Below are 14076 nucleotides of genomic sequence, written 5' to 3'. Positions count from 1 at the left end.
GGAACACACTACAATCTGTTTCATAAATATTTTTCTCCTCAATTCAACTCAACAAACAATTTTTGATCAGTAACCTAAGAAACACATGGAGAGCAAGAAAACCAGATGGCAGGATAGTTTTTATGTAAATCACTCAAAAGATGAACATTTGTACTAGGTAAAAAAAAAAAAAAACATTAAAATCAATTAAGAAAAACACTGATACTCTAATTTAAAAATGGGCAGAGGACACAAAAGGTAATATATGGATAAAGAAATATAAATGGCCTCTACACAGAAAACTGTTCAGTCAACCTGCATAGTAATAAAAATAATTACTAAAAAGATTGAATACTATTTTTACTTATTAGATTGCCAAAGATCAAATAAAATCACTATAAACATTGGTCAAAACACTATTTTTTTTGGAAAAAAGTGCAAGTTAATATTTTGGTTCCTCTGCATAGTATTTAAGGTCAAACATCATTTTTGGTCCTAACCTACCTTTCCAGCCTCATCTTCTATAAAAGACCCTGTCCCTCCCCACAATACTTATCCCTCTCAATTTATATAGTATTTTTATCAAAATTCTTGGGAGCTAGTTGGGGTTTTCTTGTCGTAAGTAACATCTTTAATGTACTCATAGTCATCCAACCATCACAACGAATTTTTGAAAATTTTCATCACCTCAAAAAAACGTCATACCCAATTAGCAGTCACTCTCCATTTCCAAGCCCCTCCCCAAGTCTCCTGCAACCACCAATCTACTTTCTATCTCTCTCGATTTGCCTTTTCTGGACATCTTATATAAACAGAATCATACATCATATTTTGTAACTGGCTTCTTTCACTTGGCATAATATTTTTAAGGTTCATCCATGTTGCAGCATGTATCAATCAGTATTTCCTTTCCATTTTTAAAACTAGTGGTAAAATAAAAATAAAATCTACCATCTTAACTATATTTAAATGTACCGTTTAGTGGCGTTAAGCTTATTTACACTGTTGTGCAACCATCACCACCATCTGTTTCCAGAATTCTTTTCATCTTTCAGAAATGAAATTCTGCAACCATTAAACAATAAATACTTCCCCATTCTCACCTCCCTCCCTGGTAACCACCATTCAACTTTCTGTCTCTATGAATCTGACTACCTCAGGTACCTCATAGAAGTGAAATCACACAATCTTGGTCCTTTTGTGACTGGCTTATTTCACTTAGCATAATGTCCTCAAGGTTCAACCATGTTGTAGCATATGTCAGAATCCTCTCCTTTTCTAAGACTGAATAATACTTTATTACATATAAATATTTTGCTTATCAATACATGAATCCAAGGACACTTGGGTTGCCTTCCCCTTTCGGGTACTGTGAATGCTGCTGCTGTAAGCATGGGGTACAAAATCTCTTGAAGATGCTGCTTTCAATTCTTTTGAGTATAAACCCAAAGGTGGAAATGCCGGATCATATGGTATCGTAATTCTATTGTTAATTTTTTGAGGAATAGTCGTTATCATTTTCCATAGCAGCTTTACTGTTGCAGATTCCCACTGGCAAAGAACAAGGGTTCCAATTTCTCCACATCTTGTCACTTGTTATTTTGTTGTTTTTTTTACTTTTGTGATAATAGCCTAAATTTTTTTTTTTTGCACGGGGCTGCATTGGGTCTTCATTGTTGCACATGGGTTTTGTCTAGTTGCAGCAAGCAGGGGCTGCTCTCTGTTGCAGTGCGCAGGCTTCACTGTGGTGGCTTGTCTTGTTGCAGAGTACGGGTTTCAGTACTTGTGGCGTGCGGGCTTCAGTAGTTGTGGCTCACGAGCTCTAGAGCGCAGGCTCAGTAGTTATGGCACACAGGCTTAGTTGCTCTGCGGCATGTGGGATCTTCTGGACCAGAGATCGAACCCGTGTCTGCTGCATTGGCAGGCGGATTCTTAACCACTGCACCACCAGGGAAGCCCAAGATTGTAGTTTAGATCACTGTGATATGGGACTATATATAAACAAGATTGGCCGTGAGTTGATGATTGTTAAAGGTGGGCAGTGGGTACATGGAGTGTTATTTCACTATACCATTTTTAAATTTATGTATATGTTTGATATTTTACATAATACTTTTAAAATTACATAAAGCAAATAAACCTTTCTCTGCAAAAACCAATGTTGGAATTTTCATAAGAGCTGCACTGAATCTGTAAGATCACTTTGAGTAGTACTGATACCTTAACACTATTAAGTCTTCTAATCCATAAACACAAATATCTGTAATTTATTGGTATCATCCTTAACTTCTTGTTTTGTAATTTTCAGTGTACAATACTTTCATTTCCTTGATTAACTTATTCCAAAGTATTTTATTCTTTTTGATGCTACTGTAAATGGAATTGTTTTCATTTCTTATTCAGATTTTTCACTGTTAAGAGTATAGAAACACAACTGATTTTTGCATGTTAATTTCGTTTCCTGCTACTTTGCTGAATTCATTTATTAATTCTAACTTTGTGTGTGTGTATGTGAAATCTTTAGGGTTTTACACATAAGACCATTCTGTCTATGAACAGACGTAATTTTATTTCTTCCTTTCTAATCTGGGCATCTATTCTTTGTCTTGCTTATTTGCTCTGAGTAGGACTTCCAGCACTACTGTGAACAGAAGCAACCAAAGCAGGTACAGGTATCCCCCATTTCTGGAAAGTTCGCTTTATGCCAGTTTGCTGTTATGACAGACCTACATTAGTATCTGTTTTTGTTAACCAAAAGAAATCAGAGGAATTTTGCTTTACAAAAGAAAGGTAAAAAGCAAAAATAGCATTCAGTGTTGATTTTGCAGTGAGCTGTTAATAGAGGTAGCATGTACCCTAAGCAGTGAGAGTGGCACTACCAAGCCCCCTCCCTGGCAACTACGCTCAGCATCAAGCCATCATAACTTTGAACTGTGTCTGTGAGCACCTGTGCTTTATTTCAATTTATTTTGTGATTCCATTAGCAAGATGTGTCCTAAGGTAATTGCTTCTTCCCTTTATGCCATTTGAGCTAACAAAGGGTTTCACAAGAACACTCTATTTTCGGATAGCTTGGGAAAACTATATCCTTGTCTTCCACCTGACTTTAGAAAAGTTTTTAGTCTTTCACCACTAAGTATGATGTTAGCTGTGGACTTTTCATATATGGCCTTTAATATGTTGATGCAGTTTCCTTCTATTCCTAGTTTGTTGAGTGTTTTTATCATGAAAGTGCGTTAAACTTTGTCAAATGCTTTTTCTGTCTCTACTGAGATCATCATGTAGATTTTTCCCCTTCACTGTAATAAAGTAGTATATTACATTGATTGATTTTCATATATTGAATCATCTTTGCATTCCGAGAATAAATCTCACTTGGTCATAATGTATAATCCTTTTAATACACTGCTGAATTTAGTCTGCTGAATATTAATCAGAAAAGTTATTGGTCTATAGATTTCTTATCTTGTAGTCTTTGCCTAGGTTTGGTACCAGAGTAATGCTGGCCTTATAAAATGAGTTTGAAGTGTTTTGGAATAGTCTGGAGAGGACTGGTGTTAATTCTTCATTAAAAATTTGGTAGAATTCACCAGTAAGACCACCTGGTACTGGGCTTTTTTTGTTGGAGATTTTTTATTACAGAGTCATCTCTTTACTGGTCTGTTCAGATTTTCTTTTTCTTCATGATTCTTGGTAGGTTGTGTGTTTCTACAAATGTGTCCAGTTCATGTAAGTTATCCAATTTGTTGGTGTAAGTACTTCAGTCCTTTTAATGGCAGAATAATATTCAACTGTATGGATATACCAGATTTTGTTTATCTATTCATCAACAGATTGACATTTGGGTTGTTTACACTTTGGGACTACTGTGAATTATCCTGCTATGAACATTGGTATCAAGTTGTTGTGTGGACATGTTTTTATTTCTCTTGGATATATCCTTAAGAGTAGAAGTTCTAGGTCGCATGGTATCCACACATAACATTCTGAAGAAATGTCAGGCTGTTTTCCAAAGTAGCTGTAACATTTTACAATCTCACCAGTAATGTATGAGTCTTCCAATCTCTCCACATCTTCCCCAACACTCGTTAATACTTCTCCTTTTTATTATGGCCGTCTGACAGTGTGTATAAGACGGTATCTCATTGTGGTTTTGACCTGCATTTCCCTAATGGCTATGATACTGAACATCTTTTCATATGCTTATTGGCCATTTGCATATCTTCTTTGGAGAAATGTCTTTTGAGATCCTTTGCTTACTTCTTAAACAGGCTATCTTTTTTATTATATAGTTGTAAGAGTTCTTCATATATTATAGAGACAAGCCCCTTAGATACATGATTTATAAATATTTTCTCCCATTCTGAGTTGTCTTTTCACTTTCCCAATGGTGTCCACCAAAACACAGAAGTTTTAAATTTTGAGGAAGTCCAATATATTTTTTTCCTTTAGTTTCTGCTTTTTTTGTCATAACTAAGAAGGCTTTGGAGGGACTTCCCTGGTGATTCTGTGGTTAAGATGCCACACTCCCAATATAGGGGGCCTGGGTTCAATCCCTGGTCAGGGAACTAGATCCCGCATGCCACAACTAAGAGCCCGCATGCCGCAACTAGAAGATCCCACATGCCGCAACTAAGACATGGCACAGCCAAATAAATAATAAAATTAATAAATAAATATTTTCAAAAAGAAGAAAAAAAAGAAGGCTTTGGCTAATCCAACATCATGAAAATGTACTCCTACATTTTCTTCTAAGAGTTTTGTGATTTTAGCTCTTATATTTAGATCACTGATCCATTTTAGTTAATTACTGTGTATGATGTGAGAAAGGGATCCAATTTCATTCTTTTGCATGTGTATATCCACTTGACCCAGCATTGATTGTTGAAAAGCCTGTTCTTTTCCATTGACTTGTGCTGGTATCGTCATCAAAAATCAACTGACCATAAACATGAGGGTTGGTTTCTAAACCCTCAATTCTATTCCATTCTAGTTTTGTAGTAAGATTTGAGATCACTATGTGTGAGTCCTCCAATTTTGTTTTTCTAAATTTTTTGACAATTTACCTCTTGAATTTTCATATGAATCTTAAGATCAGCTTGTCAGTTTCTGAAAAGAAGCTAGCTGGGATTCTGAGAGAGACTGCATTGAATATGTAGATCAATTTGGGGAGTAGTATGCATCTGATCCATGAACATGTAATGTCTTTCCATTTATTTAGGTCTTCTTTAATTTTTTTTAATGATATTTTGTAGCTTTCAAGGTACAAAGCCTTACACTTCTTTTGTCAATTTACTCCTAGATATTTTATTCTTTTTACTGCTATTATAAATTAAAGTTTTCTTAATTTCACTTTAGATTGTTCACTGCTAGTGTACAGAACTACAACAGATTTAGGTATATTGATTTTGTATCCTGACACCTTGCTGAACTCATTTATTAGTTCTAAGAGTTTTTTAGTGGATTACATAGAATTCTATATTGTGTGTATGTACACACATACACACACATACACACACAAATTGATCAGAGATAGTTTTACTTCTTCCTTTCCAATTGGTTACCTTTTATTTCATTTTCTTACCTTATTTCTCTGGCAATGTTGAACAGAAGTGGCAAGAGCAGACATCCTTATTTTTCATAGAGGCCCTTTAACAAGTTGAGGCAGTTCCCTTCTATTCCTAGTCTGTTCTATTCCTGCCCTACACTTGAGAGTGTAAACTGGCACAACCCTTCTAGAAAACAACTTGATAATATGTGTTAAGAAATTTCAAAGTTCAAATCCTCTGACCTAATAATCCCATTTCTATAATCAATTTAAGGGAATAATCAGATGTGAATAAAAGTTTTATGCAAAAGGACATTAGAATGGAAGGAAATCTGGTTCCAATGTCTATGGACTCACTGACTGCTAGGATTATATATGCCCATTATACAGGACCTTTATCATTCACTACGTCACTCACTACTTCATTTCTCACCAAACCTATAATTCAGAATTCGTTAGGACTTTTTCTAGCAGATAAAGTCCCTTGTTTGGTTAAAGGTATATGAATAGCTACAAATCACTGCTAGAATTTCCCAATATAACACTTCAATATAGAAAACAGTAGCTGAAATGCCTTGAAAGAACCTAAATATGCAACAATGGAGGAATGAAATATGGTCCATCCAAGTGACATATTATTCCAATAAAAAAGCATGTTATTAATGAAAGAAGCAGAACCTCAGCTTGGGAATAAATAATCATAAATATGAGAGAAGACACATTAGGAAAAATATAGAAAATTTTAATAGTGATAATATCTGGGTCATTTTATTTTCCAAATTTATAACAATAAACACCACTTTTATAATCAAGAAAAGAAAGTCTAACATTTTTCTTTCTCCTTCCCTGCCCCACTCAAAAAAAGTTACTAATTCTACTACTGCTGCACAAAAAGAGGGTATAGGATCTTAAAACTATGCATCCCTGACCTAGAGCCTTAACTGGAAACTTCACATAAAATATTAGATACAAATAAATTGTACAACTGAGACTAAGTTTTATCTTTTACATGACAAAATGAATAACATAATATAGGCAGCCCTCATATATAAAAAATTTAAACTTACAAGTGACTTTCCATCCTGCCTCAACATGCTGCTGGAGGCCCCACCATCACAGGAAAATTTTATCTTTAATAAAATAACCTGCAAGTTCACTTCTTTTTTAAGGTAGGAAAAAAAAAAAAAAAAAAAAAAAAGAAGACACAGTACACAGTTGGTAAGTACAGACTCCTTAACAAAGTTCTCTTGCTTATTTGGTAGATCCCTCAGCCTGCATTAAATTTTTTCTCTTTTTTTGAAACTCACCACCTACAACTGAAATTCTGGCAATTACAGATTAACACAGTTAACAATAAGGGAAAACTTCTGGGCAGAAAAAAGCCTGTCATTCATATATTAGTCTGATTTAGTTCTAGCAAGTACTGATCCACCTGGTTCCCAGAAACTCGGTTGAGTCGGGGACCAGATTTTTTTTTTTTTTACCTTGTATATCTTAAGCACTATTCATTAGAACTTGCTGATTTGATGAAAATGTTCTAGCTGCACTATCCAAAATGCAGTCAGTAGTAATGTATAACTACAGAGCACCTGAAATGTGGATAATGCAACTAAGGAACTGAACTTTTAATTTTATTTAATTTTAATTAATTTAAATTTAAATAAACATATTGCCTAGTGGCTACTGTATTGGCCAGCCCAAGTCTAGAACTGGCACAATAAACATGTATGGAAAGAACAAACAAATCAATCAACAATGCTCTCATCACAAAACCCACAAAATATTAGCAGTTCTATATTATGGGAATGAATTCAGATTTTTAAGAAAATGAGACAGGGAAGATAATTTTGAAGGAAGACTTTGTTTTAAGGGATATGCCAATTTTTCATTGCCTCATAAAACACGTTATGACAATTATGAATTAGAATGGCCTCCTCTCTACTTATCCAAATAGCACCCATCTTTAACTTTCTATCTACTCCACAGAACATTCTCACCTCTGTATTTCATTCATTCATTTATTCAAAATTTAATGATAACCTACTGTGTGCTGCACACTATGAACACAAAGTAGAATAAAACTCAGTCTCTGTCCTCAGGCAGGCACTTCAATAGGAATAAAATATAAAAACATAATGACTAAGTTAAAATAGAAAATATCGTTATAGAACTGTGTATAACCTGGAATGCAAGCATAGGGGAGCACCATGTGAGAATCAAGAGATTATAGAGGAAGTGACACTTAAGACTGCTTCCCTCAACCATATAATGACACTCTGCCATAAGCATTACTATAGAAAACTGTTTTATTGATTTTTAGAAAAATTCCAAATTAAAAGATTACTCAAATTCCCTCATTAAACCAACACTAGTATTGAGAGCATTACAGCTAACTTAATTTGTGCAAAGTAATTTTAATACTGGTTTTTGTTACCCAGGATATTATGTTAATTTTAAGTACCAAAATACTATTTTGTTGTAGTGATACCATTATTTCAGTGTTTGTTTCATCTGAATACTAAATATTTACATTTTGATATGGAGATCAATGACTAACGTTTTACTTTATACTGCATATAACTGCAAAACAAAAAGTGTCCTCTACCCAGAGAATTATAAACTGCATTAAAATTTTTCATTGAATATTATTACATTCATTCAGAAATTATTTTTCTGTAAATTCATAATCCTCAGTGGAAAGAAGAAAATAACAAAGCAAAGCTTCTGTTGCAAAATGATTGTCTAGTTCAAAGACCTTATGAACAGGGAAGTATGAACACAAGACCACTGAAATTAATACAAGTAACTGCATCCCACGTAGAAACTAAAGACCTAGAGGTATAGGAAATGTTTTCTTATACCTCTCACTAACAATAAAAAGACTGAGAAACAGACAAAATAGTTCAAAGATTCCCTCAAAGAGAATAAAAAGAAATGGAACTGCTTGAAGATGAAAACATTAGGAATAAAATTTAGAATTAGTTTGTCTGTCTCGCCTGCATTCCCTCGATTATTTCAGAGGAAGCTCCTTCAGCATCTATAGGTTCCTGCACAAAAATATACCCATGGTGAAACCACTTAACCCTGTTTTCTTAAGGCCACTGTGGTGGAAAGTGGGAAGACTGGTCAGGCAAAACCTCACTAATGAATAAAGCAACATTCAGGCAGAGAGCTAGAAAATGAGAAATTTGCCTTTTAAATCGCGCGTGTGTGCGTGCGTGTGTGTGTGTGTGTGTGTGTGTGTGTGTGTTGGGGCTGGAGAGGTGTATGCCCAGTGTAAAGAAAGGCTTCAGGGCAGAGAAGTGCACTGGCATATCTGATGACTCAAACGAGGGATGTGAATGGAGTTTGGTGAGCAATGAGAAAAACTGATTGGGGTTGAGGTTGGAGAAATAAACAGGGATGTGATCACACAGATCAGTAAAACAGAGGTCCAGGGTATGTGGAGGAAAAGCAACTATATTAATTTGGCTATAGAACAAGATTAATGAAAAACAGTATTTGCACACCACCCTCATGCATAAAATCTTAATTTAATTCTTACTACACAGTAAGAGAAATAATGTTTCCCTTTAATGGGTAAAGAAATAACAGGCTCAGAAGGGCTAAAGGCCTTGCTGAAAAGCTAAGTCTCTAATCCCAGACATTCCAACCCAAGTCAAACAGGTAACCTTTCTACTACACAATAAGAAGTAGTGAAAAATAACATGAAAAAGACAAACCCAGTTCAAAGTCAGACTAAGAAATATGGGCTTTATTATGGGAAAAAAACTAATGGAAGTTATATCAATTAAAAAGATGATTCTGATGATCTCCACAGGGCATACAGAATACTTTCAAACAGAGGTTCCTTCATAAAAAATGGTTACCATACATAACAACAATCATTTTTCTACTGTGTTCCCCAGAAGAATAAGATGGTGGATGTTTATAGCTGGGGATGGGAGGAGGCTAAGCACCATGTTCAGTCAGAACATACCTACTTTTTAATCTGTTTTATGTTAGGTTTAGTTTCAAAAAGAATTCTGCTCTTTGAAAACCACTGACTATAAGGGAGTCAACCTTAGTTCCAAAATCTTACACTAAAGATCTAAAACCTGCTGGAGGTAGAGCATTTCTTTCACCCTTCAAATACCCTATGTTAACTACTTTAAAAAGCACACTAATTTCTTTTCAGCTTTTTTTTTGCTAAAAGCCAACAATATACCACTATAGATTATCAAAAGCAATTTCAGGTTGACATTTTTGCCACCATACTTTTAGAAATAATACATATGCCTACCACAAAGTTTCCTTGTATGTTGAAGCATTATAACATTAAAAATGTAAGGTAAATATATTCTAATACTACTATAAACTGCTTCTAAATCACTAAAAAATAAAGACTAAAAATTACATATTGAGGCCCCCCCAAAAAAATATTGCTAGTGAATACTTCATCTGTAATACCAATAAGTATGATGTTACCTAGGTGACTCGAAAACCAGTAAAGTAAAATATGTAAAATAATTCTTCAACTCAACTATTTTAAAATAGTTTGACAATCCAATCAAAAAATGGGGGTTGAGGGCGGGAATGAATTGGGAGATTGGGATTGACATATATACACTAATATGTATAAAATAGATAATTAATAAGAACCTGCTGTATAAAAAAATAAAATTCAAAAACATAAATTAAAAAAATAGTTTGACAACCCAATCAAAAAATGGGCAGAAGACCTAAACAGACATTTCTCCAAAGAAGACATACAGATGGCCAACAGGCATGTGAAAAGACGCTCAACATCGCTAATTATTAGAGAAAAGCAAATCAAAACTACAGTGAGGTACCACCTCATACCAGTTCAAAATGGCCATCATTAAAGACTCTACAAATAACAAATTGCTAGAGAGGGTGTGGAGAAAAGGGAACCCTCCTACACTGTTGGTAGGAATGTATATTGGTGCAGCCACTATGGAAAACAGTATGGAGGCTCCTCAAAAAACTAAAAACTGAAGTTGCCATATGATCCTGCAATCCCACTCCTGGACATATATCCAGACAAAACTATAATTCAAAAAGATACATGCACCCCAGTGTTCACAGAAGCACTATTTACAATAGCCAAGACATGGAAACAACCTAAATGTCCACTAACAGATGAATGCATAAAGAAGATGTGGTACATACATACAATGGAATACTACTCAGCCATAAAAAAGAATGAAATAATTCCATTTGCAGTAACATGGATGGACCTAGAAACTATTATACTAAATAAGTCAGACAAATATCATATGATATCTCTGATATGTGGAATCTAAAATATGACACAAGTGAACTTACCTACAAAACAGAAACAGACTCACAGACATAAAAAATAGACTTGTGGTTGCCAAGGAGGATGGAAGGCAGAGGGAGGGATAGATCGGGAATTTGGGATTAGCAGATGCAAACTATTACAAATATAATGAATAAACAACAAGGTCCTACTTTATAGCACAGGGAACTATATTCAATATCCTGTGATAAACCATAATGGAAAAGAATATGAAAAAGAATATATATACGTAAAACTGAATCACTTCACTGTACAGAAATTAATACAACATTGTAAATCAACTATAGTTCAATAAAATAAATTTAAAAAAATTTTTAATAGAGTTTGATATTAAGGCAATATTTTTAATATACCTAATAAATACTCAAATGGTCAATATCAAAATCTATAAGTTAGCAAAATCATGAATACACAGAATTGGTTATGTAAATATGCACACATACCTTTATCCTTCTTAAAATCCAAAGCATCTTCTTTATCGGTCACTATTTCCTTCATATTGATAATACTCTGGTGGGTAAGCTGCCGGAGAATTTTAATTTCTCGAATTGCTGTAATGGGAAAGCCTTCCTTTTCATTATCCAGGCGTACTTTTTTTAAGGCTACCATTTCTCCTATTAGAAAAGTAAATAAAATCAGGTTACCAGCTGACAAAACTAAGTAACATTTTAAATTTTTACTTTATTTTTTAATATTTTTTTAATTTTTATTTTTTCTTTTCAGCTGCACCAGGTAGTTTGCGGGAATCTTAGTTCCCCGACCACGGATCAAATCCGTGCCCCCTGCAGTAGAAGCGTGGAGTACTAACCACTGGACCAGCAGGGAATTCCCTAAATTTTTATTTTAATTCATAATTTCAGTTCCTACCTCTTGAACTTACAAACCACAAAATATATCTTAGTTTCCAATATACCAAATTATAATGTTTATGGTTCAAAAAGTCTCTGGTTAAACAAATTAAGGGGTATTTATCAAACTATGGAATATTATACAACTGTTAAAAAGGATAAAGTAGGTCTATATGTACTGTTATTTTATACTAAGATATATTAAATGAAAAAAGCTAGATAACGAAGAGTAGATATATTACACTGCCATTTTTTAAAAAGTGAAGAGGGGAGGCTAAATATACCTAATACGCTTATACATGCACAAAACCTCTCTGAACAGATGAGAAAACTCTGGACATTGTGCAGATAAGAAAACATGCTCAGATATATTAACTGTCCAAAGATGCCCAGTTACCCAAGTAGTAAAACTGGGATTCAAAATCTGGTTTAGCTCTCTCAAAACTATGTGCTCTTCCCACAACACTAAATGGCCTCATAACTTACATATGAGTGAGTTTTGTATCAGATAATCTAAATATTGAAACACCCACAAATCCTATTATAAGAAAAAATTCACTGTAATAGAAGTTTGTTCATTCCATGTCTTTGTAGGGAAAAAAAAAGGAATTCTGTACGTACAAATTTTCCAAAGGAAGGACGTTTTTCCTTTTAATCATTAAAAATTACTTGATTTTTTTAATAGAAATCTAAAATGTATGATTCCTTGTTTTATAATTTAATCTCTTTTGATAATGCAGAATCATGATAAATATTACTTTATTGCTGCATGCTATAACTGCCTTCAGAGTTTCTATGCATAAGGTAGCCTCGCTTATACTAAGCGCCCTCAAACACCTACGCTATTTTATCTATTTGTTTACTTCAACAAGAAATTATAAATAAAGATTAAACACTGACTCTAAGCACTATTTATTAGTAAAATACATGGCGTCTAACACAGTTACTTTTTCCTCTGCCCCAAGTTTAAAACTTTCTCTCAGGGGACTTCCCTGGTGGCCCAGTGGTTAAGAATCTGCCTTCCGGGGCTTCCCTGGTGGCGCAGTGGTTAAGAATCCCCCTGCCAATGCAGGGCACATGGGTCCGAGCCCTGCTCCAGGAAGATGCCACATGCCACGGAGCAACTAAGCCCGTGCACCACAACTACTGAGCCTACGCTCTAGGACCCGTGAGCCACGACTCCTGAAGCCCGCACGCCTACAGCCCATGCTCCGCAACAAGAGAAGCTACCGCAATGAGAAGCCCACACACCGCAACGAAGGGTAGCCCCTCTCATCGCAACTAGAGAAAGCCCGCGCGCAGCAACGAAGACCCAATGCAGCCAAAAATAAATAAATAAATAAATAAATTTTATTAAAAACAAAAAAAAAGAAGAAGAATCCGCCTTCCAATTGGGGAACTAAGATCCCACATGCCATGGGGCAACTGAGCCCGCGTGCCCCAACTACTGAGCCTGCGTGCTCTGGAGCCCACACACCACAACTAGAGACCCCGTGTGCCGCAACTACTGAGCTCACATGCTCTGGAGCCTGAGCGCCACAACCAAAGACAAGCCTGCATGCCACAACAAAGAGCCCACGCGCCACAATGAAAGATTCCACGTGCCGCAACGAAGATCCCAATGCAGCCAAAACAAAACAAAACAAAAAAACATATATGTATATACACCCCATTACATGTACCCATATCTTACATAAGTGCATATATAAAATGAAACAAAAAACAAGATGAAACAATAGCATGATAAATTCAAATTTAACTTTTTTTTCTGAAAATTCCTCAAGTTATACATTAGAAGAGAAACCTGAATTAAGCACATTCCATAGGCCCAAAGATCCAAAGCATTTGGCATTCTTACCAGTGTCTTTATCCCTGGCCTTGTAAACTTGTCCATAGGTACCTTCTCCAATAATTCCGATGATATCAAATTTATCCACGCAGCGTTTTCCCCAGTCAATGTCTTTTTCTTTGATTTCACCATAGCGAGGCCCACATATTCTATCAAATATAGTTCTGAAGTTTTTATATACAATCAAGCAAAGTGAATAAACTGTTTAATACTCAATATCCACCCTCCATACCCAATCTTAAATCATTTATTTCCCCTCACCCTTGCATATTTGTGATCATCCAAGATAGGCAACACTGTGAGGTGGTATTATAAATTATCATGAAAGTCAAGGTATTTCTCCATACTGACTCTCCTTCTGTAGACTAACACTTACAGTGGGAAAGAGAAGTAATAAAGTTTGTATGAAGGACTTTCAGAAATACCATATAATTTTTCAGCGAGGGGACAAAACCAACACTGGTTCAAAGATTCAAAGTTCTCTAAATAACCTCCAGAGTATTTTTTCATTCATTGACAACGTGTATAT

General features: G+C 35.0%; 1 protein-coding gene across 2 annotated transcripts in view; it reads right to left on the bottom strand.

The window, feature by feature from the left end:
• Nucleotides 1-14076, bottom strand: part of CDK13 (cyclin dependent kinase 13) — a 112079-nt gene that overhangs the window by 61033 nt on the left and 36970 nt on the right. For both annotated transcript variants that reach the window (XM_081244907.1, XM_081244908.1), the window contains exons 4-5: nt 13557-13696; nt 11294-11464 (exon numbers count right to left, since the gene is read on the bottom strand). In XM_081244907.1, the coding sequence (XP_081101033.1) occupies nt 11294-11464; nt 13557-13696 (311 nt within the window). The remainder of the gene's footprint in view (nt 1-11293; nt 11465-13556; nt 13697-14076) is intronic.

This window comes from Mesoplodon bidens, assembly GCF_964165515.1.
Source record: "Mesoplodon bidens genome assembly, chromosome: 9".
Taxonomy (NCBI): Eukaryota; Metazoa; Chordata; class Mammalia; order Artiodactyla; family Ziphiidae; genus Mesoplodon; species Mesoplodon bidens.
Note: the sequence above shows the minus strand (reverse complement) of the source record. Positions and strands in the feature narration are given on the sequence as shown.